We start from the raw sequence: 18,855 nt of genomic DNA on the forward strand, positions 1-18,855 counted from the left end.
GGAAGCTCAAGACTTTGCCCTGGTGGAGCACCACCTTTATGGCAGAAAGTGAAGAGGAACTAAAGGGCTTTTGATGAAAGTCAAAGAGGAGAGTGAAAAACCTGGCTTAAAACTCAACATTAAAAAAACTAAGATCATGGCATCCAGTTCCATCACTTCATCGCAAATAGATGGGGAAACAATGGAAAACAGTGACAGACTATTTTCTTGGGCTCCAAAATCACTGCAGATGGTGACTACTTCAGCCATGAAATTAAGACACTTGCTCCTTGGAAGAAAAGCTATGACAAACCTAGCGTATTAAAAAGCAGAGACATTACTTTGCCGACAAAGGTCCATCTAGTCAGAGCTATGATTTTTCCAGTAGTCACATATGGATATGAGAGTTGGACCATAAAGAAAACTGAGTGCTGAAGAATTGATGCTTTTGAACTGTGGTGTTAGAGAAGACTCTTGAGAGTCCTTTGGACTGCAAGGAGATCAAACCAGTCCATCCTAAAGGAGATCAGTACTGAATATTCATTGGAAGGACTGATGCTGAAGCTGAAGTTCCAAAACTTCGGCCACCTGATGCAGGGAACTAACTCATTGGAAAAGACCCTGATACTGAGAAAGATTGAAGGCAGGAGGAGAAGGGGACGACAGAGGATGAGATGGATGGCATCACCGACTTGATGGACATGAGTTTGAGCAATCTCCTGGAGCTGGTGATGGACAGGGAAGCCTGGCATGCTGCTGTCCATGGGTTTGCAAAGAGTCGGAGATGACAGAGCAACTGAACTGAGCACGATTCCTGGGTCTAGGGTGGGAGGGCCTATTCATGGAGCTCTGGAAGACAATAGGGGCTTTTCAGAGATCAAAGGGACACCTTGTGGACCATAGGGAAGTCTCAGTTATGTATGATTTGATAAAATAATCACATTAAGTGTTTAGCACAATGCCAGGCAATACATGTGCCCAAAAAATACAAGTAAATTATTATAATCATTCCTAGGGAGGGACCAGAGGTGGCTCAGTGGTAAAGAACATGCCAGCCAATGCAAGAGACTTGGGTTTGATCCCTTGGTGGGGAAGATCCCCTCAAAGAGGAAATGGCAACCCACTCCAGTATACCTGCCTGGGAAATCCCAAGGACAGAGGAGCCTGGCAGGCTACAGTCCACTGTGTTGCAAAAGTTGGACATGACTGAACACACAGGCAGACACACATTCAGAGGGAAGTAAGAATGGACTATGCAGGAAGCCCATTATAGACGGAAAATCTTGAAGGAGTTGGTAGAGAGCAGCAAACACTTTGGGTACCTGGAGCTGCATCCCAATTCTTCTAGGTCCAGAGAAGAGAGAATCCCATCTCTGCTGCCTGGAGTGCTCAGCACACGCAGCACTCATGGAAGTGAGAAGTAACTGGGATGAGAGAACTCAGTGGCAGAGCGGGCTGCACACAGCCAGTCCAAGGGACAGTAGGGCAGTGTCCAGCTTAACTGCAGCCCTTGGCGATGCCAGAGGAAGCTCTGTCCAGGAAGATGTTTGCAGGCACACATTCACACTCCCTCCCTTAGGGGGAAGTCAGAGAGCTGCTGGTCAGGAGGGTTGGGAAGAAAGACTACATGGTAAAGGGCATGGTTAGATAATTCTGGGCTTGAATTCCCCAAGAAATCAAGCAAGGGACCAAGGTCCCTACACCTGCTCGGGGCAGCGGAGATTTTCAGAGGGAGGGGACATGGCACTCAGGCCCCACAGCGAGGCTGAGAACAGTGAAAGGGAAAAACTGTGGGGAGCTGGTTTCAGGGAGAAAATCTCTGGGGCTGTGGCTTCTGGTTGCAGGGTGGGAGTGCACTGATCCCCGAGGCCTCCAGGGGGCGCTCAGGCCCAAGTTTGGACACGCGCTTTGTCCACAGCCCAGGGCACAGCGCTGGGAATAACTCAGGACAAGCAGAAATGGCCAACATATCCACACCTGGGTGCTCAAATGGCCTCTCAGCCCCTGCTGAAGCGGTGAACTTTCATGCGAGCTGCCTGCTGTGCAGAAGACTCTGTTGGCCTAGTCCCTGAGCGGTTGGGGCGGGGGTCGGGGAGGAAGGAGGAGGGCTTCCAATAATGCCATGTGAAACAGCTTAGAGCAGACAAATTAGGAAACAATGGTGGAAAAGTGCCACAGATCAGTCTTCTGTGATAGGTAGATCCAGGGGTGCTGTGATGGGGACCAGAGCTGTGTGGGAAAGAAGAGGCCAAGCTGAGAAACCACCATCCAGTGTATGTGCTGTCTCCCTGCAGAGAGCCCTGCTAGGCCACAGGGGAGGCTGCTCCTGGACCAGAAGGTCCACGCAGGGCCCTGCCAGCACTATTGAAGACCCTCATAGTGGCTTTCCCTGGGGGTGTTCCCGCTCGGTGTGAACACTTCAGTCTCCCCAGGCAGGCTCAGTGAAAGCTGTAGGACACGTGGACACAGTTCTGGAGCTAGAGATGGTTGTTGAGGGGTTGGTGATGAAGGGTCACTGGGTGCTCAAGGAGGGCTAATCCCAGGAAGGTTATAAGATTTTAGAGACTGAAGACAAGGAGAAGGGGAGTCTGGGAGTAGCAGCCCCTGGTGCCCAGCAGCTGGGAGGAAACAGGCCCAGTCAGAGATAGCCTGAAGTGGGGGAAATGGGTGTCAGGTATCTGCTGAGGGAGTCGAGGTGCTACCCATGCTGCCAAGGGCCTGAGGAGCCCAGCTCTGTCCACTAACCTCAGGGGAGGAGTCATGTTAACATGACGTGTTTTCATGGTAAGTCAGGAGAGGACGCCAAACCTGATGGCTGAGGCCTGGTAACACGTTCCAGGGGTCCCAGAAATCTCTGTCTTCCTGTCAGGAGGAAACTTTGCAGAGTAGATAAGGGATCTGAGGCCTTTGCTGAGGTTATTTAAGGGGATGTCAAGGGCATCTGAGAGGGATCAGAGGCACTTCAGCCTGGATTGGGGAACAGGGATTCTGGAACCTCAGCCTGGCCCAGAGCTGACTGTTCATATTTGTCTCCTGCAGCTATGTCTCAGATAGAAACAGGCAGACCCCAGTGGGTACTGAAGATAGCAGATACTAGAGATGGCAGAGCTGAGAGGAGGAGAGGAATGTAGGGCTGGACACCGGAGAATGAAACAAGACCACAAGATGAAGGTCAGTGTCGTGGAGACCTATGACCCCTAGATCACAGTACGTCTCCAAAATAAAACACCCCAATCCTGATATTCTCCTTACCTGGGAAGGAGAAAAACTGTCAGAAATTTGGCAACATTAGTAACACTATTCAATACTTGAAATTAATATTTTTCATTCAACAAATATTTATTTAACATCTAGAGATGGCTGGATAGCATCACCGACTCGATGGACATGAGTTTGAGTGAACTCCGGGAGTTGGTGATGGGCAGGGAGGCCTGGCGTGCTGTGATTCATGGGGTCGCGGAGAGTCGGACACCGCTGAGCAACTGAACTGAACTGAACTGAACTGAACAGGCATACCTAGTTTATTGCACTTTGCTTTATTGCACTTCACAGATAGTACTTTTGTTGTTGTTGCTGTTGTTACAAATTGAAAGTTTGTTGCAACCCTGGGTTGAGCAAGTCTTTTAGCGCATTTTTTCCAACAGCATTTGCTCAGTTCATGTTGCTGTGTCACATTTTGGTAATTCTTGAAATATTTCAAACTTTTCCAGTTTTATTATATTTGTTCCAGTAATCTATGATGTTACTATTGCAAAAAGATACAACCCCCGAAGGCTCAGATGATGGTTAGCATTTTTAACAGTAGTGTTTTTAAATTAAGGTATAGAAGCTTCCCTGGTGGCTCAGTGGTAAAGAATCCGCCTGCCAATGCAGGAGACACCGATTCTCAGACCCCCCGTCTGAGAAAATCCCAAGTGCTGTGGAGCAACTAAGCCCTTGTACCACAATTATTGAACCTGTGCTCTGGAGCCTGCAACCCACAACTACTGAGCCCTTGAGCTGCAACTACTAAAGCCCACACGCTCTAGGGCCCATGCTCCACAACAAGAGAGTAGCTGCCACTCTCTGTAACTAGAGAAAAACCCACATAGCAACAAAGACCCAGCGCAGCCAAAGATAAATAAATAAAATAATTTTTAAAAATTAAGATATGTACTTTTTTTGATCTAATGCTGCTGCTGCTGCTGCTGCTGCCGCTGCTGCTGCTGCCGCTGCTGCTAAGTTGCTTCAGTCGTGTCCGACTCTGTGCGACCCCATAGACGGCAGCCCACCAGGCTCCTCCGTCCATGGGATTTTCCAGGCAAGAGTACTGGAGTGGGGTGCCATTGCCTTCTCCTGATCTAATGCTATTACATACTTAATAGACTACAGTATAGTGTCATTGTAACTGAAACTCCAATACTTTGGCTACCTGATGCGAAGAACTGACTCATTGGAAAAGACTCTAATTCTGGGAAAAATTGAAGGCAGGAGGAGAAGGGGATGACAGAGCATGGCATCACTGACTCGATGGACATGAGTTTGGGCAAGCTTTTGGAGTTGGTGATGGATAGGGAAGCCTAGCATGTTGCAGTCTAAGGGGTCGCAAAGAGTCAGACACAACTAAGCGACTGAACTAAACTGAACTTTATAAAAACAAATTTCCCAATGTTCATCGCAGCAATGTTTATAATAGCCAGGACATGGAAGCAACCTAGATGTCCATCTGCAGACGAATGGATAAGAAAGCTGTGGTACATATACACAATGGAGTATTACTCAGCAATTAAAAAGAATACATTTGAATCAGTTCTAATGAGGTGAATGAAACTGGAGCCTATTATACAAAGTGAAATAAGCCAGAAAGAAAAACACCAATACAGTATACCAACGCATATATATGGAATTTAGAAAGATGGTAACGATAACCCTGTATACAAGACAGCAAAAGAGACACAGATGTATAGAACAGTCTTTTGGACTCTGTGGGAGAGGGCGAGGGTGGGATGATTTGGGAGAATGGCATTGAAATATGTATACTATCATATGTGAAATGAATCGCCAGTCCAGGTTCGATGCGTGATACAGGATGCTCGGGGCTGATACACTGGGATGACCCAGAGGGATGATGTGGGGAGGGAGGTGGGAGGGGGGTTCAAGATGGGGAACACATGTACACCCGGGGCGGATTCATGTCAATGTATGGCAAAACCAATACAATATTGTAAAGTAAAAATAAATAAATAAATACAATTTAAAAAACGAATTTCCTTATTTTATTTCTAGTTGTTCTGGGTCTTCATTGAAGCACACTGGCTTTCCTTAGTTGTGGTGAATGGGGGCCACTCTCCAGGGGTGGTGTGCAGGCTTCTCATTGCAATGACTTCTTTTTTATTTACACTGAGAAACCAAAAATTTGTGTTACTTTATTGCGATATTCATTGTATTGCAAGGGTCTAGAAACAAACTTGAGATATCTTTGAGGTATGCCTGTACATGCCTGGTACTAGTTTAGGTGGAGAAAATATAATGGTACAGGAACTTCCCTGGTGGTCTAGTGGTTAAGACTCTACCCTTCCAATGTTTGGTTGGGGAACCAAGATCCTATATACTACATGGCGCAGCCAAAAAACATTTTAAAAATTAAAAAAATACATAATGGTACATAAGACAGGCAAATCAAAGCTAGCAAAGAAAAAAAAAGCATAAACAAGCAGAAGCAAAAGCATAAACAAACAAAATAATTTCAATTTTTATTAAGTAAAGAAAAGGAAACCAGCGAGATTCTGAAATAGCTAGATGAGGTGGACAAGAAAACCTTCATTGAAAAGATAGCATTTAAGCAAGAATCAACTATAAATATTGTGAAACCCCAGTATAGTTTTATTTATTCTGTAATAGGTAAACAAAGCACTTTCCCCTTAAGATAGAAACTATGAAGAAAGTCTAATTACTAGTAGGTCTCTCTGAAAGAGACACCTCCTCCAGCCCTTCCATCCCAGGTGATTTTTGAAAAGTCTGTGGGGGTGGGGGCAAGGGCGGAACTTGGACTTTCAGCAATGGTGAAATATTATTGACCTGCCAAGGGTGAAGATAAAGAGACTTGGGAATGCCCCCAACAGGTCCCTGATGGAACTTGGAAGAAACTGTTCTCTGAGTAGTTCTAAGTTTGCTTGTATGTATGTGGTTATTAAGTATACGTAAGTGTTAGTGTCTTTAAGAGTCTCAGAGCTGGGCTTGGCACAGTTCACAAAAATGTTATTTTCCTCTTCTCCCCTCCTGCCTTGTTCAGGTAAGTCCAACCACAGCCAGGTGGTCCTCAATCAATCTACCCCCTTCTTACCCTTTATGGGTACCCAGACCCATCAACAAGGTGAAGAGTCATGTTGAACATCAATGGCCTGGGCCAGTCACTGCTTAAAAGTCACTAAAGGGCTTTGCTGTCCACCTGAAACTATCCAACATTGTTAATTGGCTACACTCCAATATAAAATAAAAAGTTAAAAAAAAAAGTCACCAAAGGGGGATGGGGCCTCCTGCCGGGAAGAGTTAGTCCTGGACTCAGATTTCTGTTCAGACCCTGACCTTATTTACACTTATGTAATCAGCCAATATTGGCATAGTCCTGAGAGATCTTGTTCCCAGCAGGCTTGGAGGTGGGGGTAGTGCTGCTGCCTTCTCTATATAGGGGGTTCAGCCAGGTGCCCAGCGCTGTCCTGGGGCCTCTCCGGCTCACCATGGCTCGGGCATTGGGAGCGCCAGTTGCACTGTGGCTGTTGGGTTTGTGCTGGTCTTTGGTTAAAGCCCACCCTCTGTGAGTGAAGCTGAGGCTGGGAAGGAGGACCAGGGTTGGGATTAGAGTGGGATAGGGCCAACTTTTAGGTCTGGGGTCTTGGGACTTCCCTGATGGCCCAGATGGGAAAGCATCTACCTAAAATGCAGAAGACCTGGGTTTGATCCCTGGGTTGGGGAGATCCTCTGGAGAAGGAAATGGCAATCCACTCCAATAGCCTTGCCTGGAAAAATCCCATGGACGGAGGAGCCTGGTAGGCTACAGTCCATGGGGTTGCAAAGAATTGGACACAACTGAGTGACTTCATTTCTCTTCTTCAAGTCTGGGGTCAGGAGCTAAGGGAGAGGGGTTAGCTCCTGTGGAGCCAGACAGCTCTGCGTCTTCTCTCTAGGGCTAGAGCTCCTGAGCTTGGGCACGGAGTTGAAGGTGGGAATGCGGCCAAGCCGGATCCAGACGTGACAGGTGAGGCCCTGATTCTCTGCGTCTGTCTCTGCTTCTGCGTTGTATCCTCTTACTGGTCTTTCACCTGCTGTCTCCCTACCTCCTCCCCAGAACGCTGCTCGGATGGCTGGGGCTTTGATGCTACCACCCTGGATGAGCATGGGAACATGCTGTTTTTAAAAGGTAGGAGGGGCTGGGATTGGGGCATTTGGGACCTCAGACTTGGTCCCCCTCACCAGGATGTATCCTGGTGGTCATAGGAATTATTTAAGAGCAGCACCCACGGCTTCTTTGTGACTATCTCAGTTTGCTCCAGGTCCCTCAGTGACTGTGTGTCTTGCAGGGGAGTTTGTGTGGAAGGGTCATGCCTGGGCCCGGCAGTTAATCTCAGAGAGGTGGAAGGATGCCCCCAGTCCCGTGGATGCTGCATTCCGCTATGATCATAACAGTGTCCTTCTGATCAAGGTACGACTGGACCCAGGTCAGGGCCAGGCCAGAAGTGCTGGAATCAACACGAGAAACTCTCTCCCAGGTGGCCCTTGCCAACAGATTCCAGGTTTCCTCCTCCTGGGCCTTCCTTTCCTGAGAAAAGTCAGGCTAGGGGTGTGTGTGTGCGTGTGTGTGCGCATGTGGGCCTGACAGGCACCACATCCAGTGGCTCTTCTTCAGTCCTATCTGCGTCCACGCCTCTCTGCTATGGCTCAAGCTATGGACCATCCTTTCCTTCCTAGAAATTCTTCCTTGGCTTCCATGCCCCCACATCTGGTCTTCTTCCCGTGGTTGCCAGGTGTTTGCCGCCCAGCGGTGCCTGGCTGAGGGGTGAGTGGAGGATGAAGTCCAGCCTGCTGTGCTCATCAGGCCCCGGGCCCTGGCCCAGCTTGTGTCTGCTCCTTCTGGGCACCTTCTCCTGACTCACACAAAGATGCCACATGGCCGGGTGGCCCTCACTGCCGGCTTTGTTTTCCCTCCTGCCTTTTGTTTCTGCTCTTCTCAGCTTCTCATCCTGGGCCACTCCCTGAATCTTCCTTGGGGATCCTTCCCAACCTTTCCATTCAACCTCCCTGGGTGATCTCAACAACTGCCATGGCTCTGAGACTGTCCACGTTGTGGACACCAGATATGGATCTCTCCCCAGAGTTCCAGACATTTCTTTGCAATTTCCTGGCTGACATCTGCAACTTAGAGGTTCCGTAGACACCTGAAATGCAGCATCCCCCAAACAGAACGCAGTATCCTCTGTACAAATCCCTCTCCTCCCGAGTCCCTGTTTCAACAAATGGCACCACCACATGCTGCATCCTGTAAGCCAGGTGCACACAGGTCATGAGACCTGGCCCTTGCTTATCTTTTCAGGTTGATCTCTTCCCCCACCACACTCACTGTGTGCCAGCCACATGAGTATTCTGTGTACATGCTATGCCTTTGCTAGTAATACCCTGTCCACACTTGTCTACCTGGAAAATTCCTGCTCAGTTTTGAACACCTGGCCCAAATGTTCCTCCTCTGTGCAGCCTTCTAGGAATTCTCTAGGTTAACTTAGGCTCCTCTCCTTTATTCCCAATGCACTTCACACGCCTTCACCTTGGGGCTCACATGGCTAGGACTCACTAGGGGCTCACTTTCTGCTTTTGCACAGTGAAAAAAGAAAATGAAGTCCTTGAAGGCAGAGATAAGAGTCTTGTCACCCCTTCATGACCAGTGCTTCTCACAATACCTGGCATACGGTAGTCATTCAGCAACTGTTTCTTGAGTGAATAAATGAATAAATAGATGTTTGAATGGATGGATGATTGCAGGATGACTGTGGATGTGTTTGCCAAAACCAATGGTGTTGCAGATAATTGTACCATGGGAGCGCTAGTTGTACATAGTCAGATGTGTGTGTGTAGTAACAATGATTGGATTTGCACAAACTGAAGGTATATATTTGTGCAAGGGGTCAGCACATTGTTGTCCACAGATGGACTGAGCGTATGGGGGACTGCAGAAGAATATTAAGTGCATTAGATCAAAGGTGCTGTGTGAGCAGAGTGGCAGTGTCTGGCGTGCATATTAAAAATAGCATGCTTTTGTGTGTAGGGGGACAAATTCTGGGTATATCCTCCTGAGAAGGGGCAGGAATATCCAAAGTTGCTCCAAGAGAAGTTTCCTGGAATCCCATTCCCACTGGATGCAGCTGTGGAATGTCACCGCGGAGAATGCTCTAATGAGGGCGTCTTCTTCTTCCAAGGTCAGTGCAGGCTGGAATAAGAGAGCGTGGAGTAGTGGTGGGAGGGTGGTGAGGGAGGTAGTGGTAGGGAGGGTGGTGCTGGTAGACCCATGATATGGTTTCCCAAGAAGGAGAAATAGAGAAGCTAATTAAGGTCTACACAGTTTAAGTAGGGGAAGTAAGAGGAAGTCATTCTGGGGAAGTTCAGTTCAGTTCAGTTCAATTCAGTCGCTCAGTCGTGACTGACTCTGCGACCCCATGAATCACAGCACTCCAGGCCTCCCTGTCCATCACCAACTCCCGGAGTTCACTCAAACTCATGTCCACAGAGTCGGTGATGCCATCCATCCATCTCATTCTCTGTCGTCCCCTTCTCCTCCTGCCCCCAATCCTTCCATCAGAGTCTTTTCCAGTGAGTCAACTCGCCTGGGGAAGTTAACTGGATATAATCTCCTAAAACTCCCTCACTGTCTTCCATGACCCTTAGGACAAATCTATGTTCTTTAGTCTCACAGACAAGGTTCTTCATGACCTTTCATACAAGGTTCTCCAAGCCCCTCCAGCCTATTGACCCTCCAGCCTTTAGTCTCTCAATCCTTTCCCTTGAATATGAAGCCCCCCAAACTCTCTGCTATTCCCTAGACACCCAATTTGCTTCATGCTTTAGGCTTCCATCTCCCACTCCTATCTGCTTTGTAACTCCTTCAGATTTTAGTTTAAGTATCACCTTCTCTGGGAAGTTTTCCCAGACTCTCCCCACTGCCCTTGCTGAATTGATCATATGTACTTTGCTGCTGAATTTTGTCATATGACTACTTTCCTCAACTCTTTCCCTGCTGGGCTGTGAGCTCCATGTGATGGGGACCACATCTGGTCCATCCTGGGGCCCATTGCAAGCATAAGGGAGGGCACAGTCTGGCCTCATCGAATGCCTGTTGGTTGATTGGACAAAGGTAACCACACGTGGTTCTGGGACTTCTCTACGAGAACCATAAAGGAACGTTCCTGGCCGGCCGTTGGGAACTGCTCCTCAGCCATGCGATGGCTCAACCGCTACTACTGCTTCCGGGGTAACAAATTCCTGCGCTTCGACCCCGTCAAGGGAGAAGTGAATTCCAGCTATCCTCGGGATGTCCGAGATTACTTTATGTCCTGCCCTAACAGAGGTGAGAAAGCCCCAGCCCTGGGACCTCTGGAGACATGTGCACCTTCCCTGAGTCTGCAAATGCCATCCACCACAGCTCCTACCCTCACCTATGGAATGATACCTTGGCCCTTGCCCCAGCCCTACTTCCATTCTGGCTCTTCCCAACTGTCTTCATATGGGGAAGACCTGCACCCCCAATACCCCCAGCAGTTTCTTCCACCTCAGACCTCATTCTGACCTCTTGCCTCCATGTGTTCTCCCTTGCTTATTTCTCCCCCAAGGCCATGCGCATAGGAATGCATCCCAGCATGTGGATAAGCGCTGTAGCCCACATCTAGTCTTGTCTGCATTGCTCTCTGACAACCATGGTGCCACCTATGCTTTCAGTGGTAAGAGACACCCTCCAATCCCCCCATCTCTGTCCTCCAATCCCCCCATCTCTTTCCTCCATACCTCCCAACTCTTTCATGTGTGCCTCTCATCTCTGAGCTATTTCCTCCATTTTCATCACTGTGGCCTGTATGAAAAGCTCCCATTCTTTCACCCTCGCATGCTCCTTTTCCCCTCTCATTTCCTCGGATGCATATGGTCCAACCTATCTCATTGTCCAGGCCTCTAACTTCTTCCACCTGTCTGCCTCTCAGTACTGTCCAGGCCAGGTCTGTGTTTTCTCTGGACACCCTGAACCTATGACTCCTCATATTCCCTTTGCTCCTGCCTGTCTCTGACCCTCTCCCCGCCCCCCTACCTCAAGCTTATCCCCAGGAGCTCCATCTTTTTCCAGGTGCCTGGGTCCTATGTCCAGGCCTCTGGGCACAGCATTACCTGGAAATAAGATGTTACCATTGCTGAGAATCAGCCAAGAAGTATTCAGTTCCTTAGATCTTTAGGCAATAGCTTCACTAGCCTGATGAGATTTCTCCCTTGAGTGACCAGGGGAGAGCCCTCTCCCCAGACCTGTGCCATTAATTAGTAAAAGCCATCTAAGGATAAGTCTTGATCTATACTTGAGGACAGCTCTAAGAGAAAGAGTGACCTACCACGTTACACTCTGCCTAAGACATAGGTATGACAGGATACAAGTGTGAAACAGTGGTTTAGAATACAGCGGAGTGAAAAATCCTTCCTTACTCCTAACCCCTGAACAAATCCGATCAGATGTGACTACCAAGCTATAATGAAAAATACACAGCCACAAACAGAGCATATCCCCATAACAAGGGGTATATATAACATAATAGCATATCCCCATGATGTAATGGGAACATACATCCGTGATGAAACTCACACCTATAGTGAACGAGTAGACCTGCACCGAGAATACACGCCAGAGTAAGAACACATCATATCAGGAGAAGACGCAGCTATGGCACCATCGGGAGAACACACCCACAAAGTGAGACCGCTATGCAAACAGAGATAGAGGTCGATAGAAAGACATGGAGATAGAAACGCTAAGAGAACAGGGCTACAGGGACCACAGGGAGAGAACACTCACCCGTGGCAGAGCGTGGAGTCTCAAGACCACGTGCACATAAACAGAATGCAACTGAAATCCTAAATCAAGAGTATTAGAGATGTTCCATAGCTGTTGAGAGAACACCATTATGTTAAAAATACCCAGCCAAGGTGGGAACTCACTGTGTTGGCAAAAACACCAGTATGACCTAGCCATTCAGCAAAGGGCCAGTTCTCTCCTCTCCCTTACTGATAAATCTCTTGCCTCTATCTCACGGTTTCTGATCCATTCTTTCTGCTTTCCCAACTTTGGCTCACACACGGACCATTATTTCTCTCGATTTTCTCTCTCGTTATGATCTTTTAGCCTCAGATACAACTGATAACTGCTTTGGTTACTCTTTTTCCTATTGGCTTTCCAGAGAGAATGGGACTGGCCCAGCCCCATAGTTTTATTCCAGACCACATTAAAGTGGCTGCTGGTTGGCCTCTGCATTGGCTATTGATGGACTGGGGGCTCAGCACTTATTTCCTCTGCCCAAAGAGCAGCATAGCTCTGATTCTCAAAATAGGAGCCATGAGCAGGGTAGATTCATCAGGAGGGAAAGGTGGACATGTGGTCACTGAGACTTGCCTGGTTAATACACATAAAGAGAGCCTGTGGCTGCATGGGGAATACCAACTATTTATCAAGCACCTGATAGGCACTGGGCATTGTTCTAGGCACTGGGATACAGTGATCAACAAGGCAGACAAGACAATTACCCTCATATAGCCTGCTGGAGAGAGAGATGATAAAAAAAAAGAGAAAATAAAAGAGAATACTTTCAGGCAGTGTTAATAGCTGTGAAATGTCCTGGGAACATTAGAATATTTCTTATTCCCAAATACCATCTGAAGTATAAATGGATTTGTGAGTTGTTGATATTTTAAAATATAAAATAAAAAATGTTAAGTGTCAAAATGCTATGAAGGAAATAGGACAGAATAATTGGATAGAGGTGAAGAGAATGATGGGCCCCTTCTCTGAGAGATGATTTTTAAAAAATAGTTATTCTATTTATTATTTGTCTGTGCCAACCTTAGTTGTGGCATATAAGATCTTGTTCCCTGACCAGGGATTGATTAAACTCGGGTTCCTGCATAGGAAGCATGGAGTCTTAGTCACCAGACCACAGGGAAATCCTGAAGAGATGACTTTTGAGCTGAGATTTCAGTGATAAAGAGAAATTAGCCCCATAAAGCAATGGAGGAGAAGCATTTTAGGGAAGGTGAACAGCAAATACTTTGAGGAGTCAAGAAAGGAGGCCAGTGTGAATTGAGTGTCAGGAAAGAGCAGATGAGTGGCTTAAAAAGAGGGAGAAAGGAGCCAGATCACATGGGTCTGGGAATTCCCTGGTGGTCCAGTGGTTAGGACTCTATGTGTTCACTGCTGATGGCCCAGGGTTCTGTCCATGGTCAGAGAACTAAGATCCTGCAAGCTGTGCATGGACCAACCAAAAAAGAAAAAAGATTATATCGTGGGCCTGGTAAGGATTTTCAACTGTAAAAAGAAGCCAGGAGGGGATCTTGAGCTGGGCCATGATCTGTTCTGACTTAATTTTTTAAAAGATCATCCTGGTTTCTTGTGAAATGTAAGTCACAGAGCTATAACTGTATAAGCAGGGAATCAGGCAAAGAGTTCTCGCAGCTGTCTGGATTAGAGGTGATGACAACTTGGACTGGGATAGCAGCACAGAGGTGGTGAGCAGTCATCATGATGTATTCTGGATTCGAGTCCACAGCATTAACCAGCGCCTTGGATATTGGTCAGAGTGGGGAAGGGAAAAGAGAGGTTGCAAGAATGACTTAGCTTTGGGGAACTGGGCAGCTAAGTGACAAATGGTTCCTTTTATTAAGATTGGAAAAGACTAGGGTAGAAGGTGTGTGTGTTTGGTGGGAGCAGAAATGAGTTTGGACACATTAGGGTATTGGTATCTAGTAGCCCCAGATGGACATGTCAGGTAGGCAGCTGAGTTTGAGCCTGACACTCAAAGAAAAGGTCCATCAGAGGTGAAGAGAACAGATCAGAAGTCTTCGGTAGGCAGATGGGGTTTAAAACCCTGGACTAGGTAAAATCACCTAGAGAGTGAGGGCAGATAGAGTGGAGGCCCAAACTAGGGGATTCTAATGTGAGATACCAGGCTGAAGAGGCATCAAAAAGGTAAGAACACTGGAAGAGTCTGGAATAACAAGCCAAAATTAAACAAAAAAAAATTTAAAGAAGGGAGCTGTGAGCAGTCAAATGCTGCTTAGAGGCAGAGTAAAAAGACATTAGATTTGGCAAGTTGGAGGATGCTTAGCCCTGAAGAGAGACATTTCAATGGCAGAGGGAAATAGGAATGTAAGTGAAGTGGATTGAGGGAGGAAAGGTAAATAAAAGTTTAGACAATTTCTTTAGGAAGTTATTATGAAAAGGGGAGAAGAAAATTAGGGGGCTGGTCTGGCTACTCCCTCTGTCTCTGGCCATCTCAAGGGATTAGAGAACACAGCCTGTATGAGAACACCCAGTGGGAGCTTGCTGTGGTCTTCCCTTTTCTTTTCTTTTTGAACTTTTTATTTTGTATTGGGGTTTAGTTGATTAACAATGCTGTGATAGATTCAGGTGAACAGCGAAGGGACTCAGCCATCCATATACATGTATCCATTCTCCCCCAAACCCCCCTCCCATCCAGGCTGCCACACAACACTGAGCAGAGTTCCATGTGCTACACAGTAGGTCCTTGTTGGTTATCTACTTTAAATATAGCAGTGTTTTAGGTTATAGGTCCTTGTTGGTTATCCATTTTAAATATAGCATTTCTAAAAAGAAATGACGCAAATGAACTTACTTACAAAACAGAAAGAGATTCATAGACATAGAAAACGGACCTATGGTTGCCAGGGGCAAGCGACAGTTAGTGAGTCTGGGATGGTCACACATGCTGCTTCCCTTTTAACTTCTGGCCACCATCTCATTGTAGCACCTCCTCACATGGACATCTGAGATGCATAAGGAGCCCACACCAAACCTCATCACGTTGGCCTGATCTAGCAACCCGGCCACTTTTCTCCAAGCTTGCCCTTCCATCAGGCCCCTACTGCCTCCAGTTCCAATCAGGTCACCATGCCTAACTTTTCCAACCACACGCTCGCTCTGCTTTCTCACCTAGCCTCTTCCCTCTTGGCCTCTGGATGCACTCTCTCCTCCCTCTCGGGACTCACCCCTGCATCTGTCACTTGCCTCTTCACGGCCTGGCCTTTTACCACCAGCACTAAAGCTGCCTCTGCTACCCCACAGAGAACCACTACTGGCGTCTGGACAGCAGCCGGGACGGGTGGCATAGCTGGCTCATTGAGCATCTGTGGCCCCACGGTCCCTCAACAGTGGATGCTGCCTTTCTCTGGGACGATAAGCTCTATCTGATCCAGGTGTGTGATGGGAGAGATGCCTGAGGTGGAGACTGTGGAGAATACCCTGCTCCGTGCTGATTAATGTCCTTTGTCCTCCAGGGTACCCAGGTATATATCTTCCTGACAAGGGCAGGCTACACTCTTGTAAAAGATTATCCAAAGCAGCTGGAGAAGGAATTTGGGAGCCCTCATGGGGTCAGCCTTCATTCCGTGGATGCAGCCTTTACCTGTCCTGGATCTTCTCGGCTTCACATCATGGCAGGTGAGGGGCGTCGGGTGCTGAGGGATGGTTGGTCCTGTGCTTCTCCATCAGGGCGTGAGAAAGGCCAGGTGCAGATCCCCGTGACGTGGAAGCCAGGTTACATCTGGTGTTTCTTCCCAGGCCAGAAGCTGTGGTGGCTGGACCTGAACTTAGGAGCTCAAGCCACGTGGACAGAGCTTCCTTGGCCCCATACGAAGGTCGATGGGGCCCTGTGTACAGAGAAGTCTCTGGGCCCCCACTCATGCTCCGCCAATGGTCTGGGCTTGTACCTCATCCAAGGCCCCAACCTGTACTGCTACAAAGACGCAGAGGAACTAAGCAAGACCAAGGACCTTCCCCAGGCCCAGAGGGTGAACAGCCTCCTGGGCTGCGCTCCCCTCCAGCACTCCTGAGGCGAGTCTGGCCCGGCTCCTCCTCCCAATTTCCTCACAATAAAGCCAGAGTGCTTCTTCACTTGAATCAAAGGGCCCTGGTTGTGGAACAATCTCACGTCTTTGAGTTGAGAAGCTTGTAACCTCTCTTTCTGAGGCTCTTAAAGCTACAGGAGATAAGGAAGGGGAGGGCTGAAGGACAAACCTCATTTCTTTACAGGTGATTCCTGAATCCTGGTCATAAACTGGCTTCTTCCAGACTATCACCACAGACAGGGAAACAGAGGGGAGGGAGATTCCAGAGGGAGGGGATGTGTATATATCTTTATGACTGATTCATGTTGTTGTACGGCAGAAATCAACACAGCATTGTAAAGCAATTATCCTCCAATTGAAAAACAATATTAGAAAAAAAAAGAGAAGGGAACAGAGAAGAAATGAAGAGAAAGGAACCCCTTTGTTGACACAGCAAGAAGCAGAGCAGGGACTCTGCCCGGCTAATAGCTGACCACACCTTGGCCCCAGGACATCAGGAAAATAGGGTTGGAAGTGGCTACGCATGCACCAAGTGAACTGGCCCAGAGCTGCCATGAAGGGCTGTGGCAGTCCTCAAACTGTAGGTCCAGGGGGTTCAGGCAGCATCACAGCAGAAGATGAGGCTTGGTTGCTATGAGTTAGGCACAACAAGTGGAATGAAAAATGAATGTTTCCACCTGCCTGAAGCAAGCTGGGAAAATGGAAGGACTGACTCCGGGACCTGCACTATGAAACACATTTTCAGAATGTCACACAGCCTCGTGGGCGTCCTGTTGGCTACCCGTCAGTCCCCTGGGTATTTGCACCATCTAGGCCAGCAGTGTCATCTGGGTGGAGGTTACAATGGCTTGTAACCTCCTTTTCTGGTCATAAGCTGACCAAGACTTTAGGGTCCAAACTTACTGACAACCATTTGATTGGGGATTGGCCTGGACTATAGGCAACTGGGTCTCAAGGTGAGACCTTTTTCTTCCTCTACCTTTCCAAGTCACCTGAGGTTGAAAACTTGTTTTAGACTCAAAAAAACACAAAAAACAGCCTCAGACTCTAGCAAGGGGCCTCACTCTGAGCCTCCATACGCTAGCCTCAGTGACCTCTTCCATTAAATGGGCACATACTAGACACTTCCCTGTGACAATGAGTATGGACTCAAACCCACATCTTGGATTCACTCCAGAGGATCCTTGGAAGGATAACCACACTCTGGTCCATGGTCCCTCCTGACCTGGTGGCCCCATCCTCTGTGGGGCTTTGGGGTCTAAGTAGAAGAGAAGACAGACAAACCTGGCACTGAGAGGCCAGGCCATAGCGTGGTTCCCAACAGGCACCAGGCCCTTGTTGTTCAGAAATGCCTCAGGTTCCTTTCCCAGGCTCAATGCCTGGAAGAGAAGCAGGTGATGAACCCAGGCCCCTTAGATCATGGTCCATCCAAGACTTGAGTTTGGCTGGGACTGGAAACAGAGGTAGGGGCCAGGCACCAGGGCTGCGGGATCCACTTCCAAGAAGTGTCTTGAGTTTTCCCTTCCATCCTTGAAGATGTCTGGATGGTTCTCCTCATGGGGTTGGCTTCTTCTCCTTCAGCCTGAGGGGTGAAGACAAGGCCAGAGTCTTAGTTCTAGGTCTCGTCCAGTCCATGTGCCACATCTGGGGCCGACACTGCATCATGTCAGGATGCCTAGAGGTGCCCTTAACAGCTATCCAGCAACTCTGGTACCGGAGGCTGACTTCCTCCTCTCTACTGAGAAAGGAGGACTGCGTCTCCTCTTTCTTCTCTTCTCCCATCTGCTCTGTTGAAGGGAAGCCTCTAAGCTTAAGTCCAAGGAAATTTCAGAAAAGGTCAACTCATGATTCTTCCATCCACCCTCTTAGCACCTCCTATGCTCAGGGCAGTGTGTCAGGCAGTAGAAAAAAAGATGGGTTGGACAGTTCCTGCCCCCAAGGTCTGCCACTCTAAACAGCTGGGGCCAGGGGAGGTTGTGGGGGGGAATGCAGACAAGGCATCAGATAAATGCAATAGAGCGAGACAGACATTAAGATGGAAGACTATATATGAAAATAAAATCAGAGCCAGCAATACCTGGATGGGGAGCAAGTTAGGAAAGTCTTTACAGCTGAATTTTAAAAGATGAGTAGAATGTATGCAGTCTTTTAGCAAATACATATATTCATTGCCTGCTATGCACTACCATGCCTGGTGAATTACAGGCAGAAGAGGCAACACAAGCAAAGAAGAGCCAGGAGTGGGAACCACAACTTCTCAGCAGGGCTGAGTTCAGTGGATGAGTGAGAGGCCGCTTGGATGTGAGGCTGGAGAAGGAGCCAGGGGCTTCTCAGCTCATGGGGGGCTTGCCGGTAAGGCTCGGAAGCTTGGATTTTGTCTATCTTTGGGGCAATGGAGACCTACTGAGGGGTTTTAGACCAAGGAGTCCTCACACTTGATGAGATTTACATTTTAGAAAGATGACTCTGTTGCAGAGTGGATTCTGGGTGAAAGGAGATCGCTGTGGATGTGAGAAAGTCACTGAGGAGGTCAGTGCTGTGGTCCAGGTATAAATCATGGAGGCCCAGACACTGGTACAATGGAGAGGAAGAGAAGCAGGCAGATTAAAAATCATTTAGGGGATCTCCCTGATGGTCCACTGCCTGAGACTCCACACTCCCAATGCAGGGGGATGAGTTCGATCCCTGGTCAGGGAGGTAGATCCCACATGCTGCAACTAAGAGCTCGCATGCAACTAAGTCCAACTA

General features: G+C 48.1%; 1 protein-coding gene across 1 annotated transcript; it reads left to right on the plus strand.

Moving 5' to 3' along the window:
- Nucleotides 1–6,646: 6,646 nt before the first annotated feature.
- On the plus strand, nt 6,647–16,158 carry HPX (hemopexin). Its single transcript, XM_055422544.2, has 10 exons — nt 6,647–6,772; nt 7,143–7,213; nt 7,304–7,375; nt 7,536–7,657; nt 9,272–9,422; nt 10,355–10,567; nt 10,830–10,937; nt 15,326–15,456; nt 15,538–15,700; nt 15,821–16,158. Exons 1-10 carry the CDS (start codon nt 6,696–6,698, stop codon nt 16,090–16,092), a joined length of 1,380 nt encoding a protein of 459 aa, XP_055278519.1. The 5' UTR covers nt 6,647–6,695; the 3' UTR covers nt 16,093–16,158.
- Nucleotides 16,159–18,855: the final 2,697 nt, after the last annotated feature.

This window comes from Moschus berezovskii, chromosome 14 (genome assembly GCF_049115385.1).
Source record: "Moschus berezovskii isolate FMDL1 chromosome 14, NW_MosBer_1.0, whole genome shotgun sequence".
Lineage (NCBI taxonomy): Eukaryota > Metazoa > Chordata > Mammalia > Artiodactyla > Moschidae > Moschus > Moschus berezovskii.

Coding starts and splice junctions, on each gene's coding strand:
- HPX (XM_055422544.2), top strand. CDS start 6,696: ATGGCTCGGGCATTGGGAGCGCCAGTTGCACTGTGGCTGTTGGGTTTG. Junction 10,568..10,829: donor TATGTCCTGCCCTAACAGAG/GTGAGAAAGCCC, acceptor TTCTCCCCCAAG/GCCATGCGCATAGGAATGCA. Junction 15,457..15,537: donor ATAAGCTCTATCTGATCCAG/GTGTGTGATGGG, acceptor TTTGTCCTCCAG/GGTACCCAGGTATATATCTT.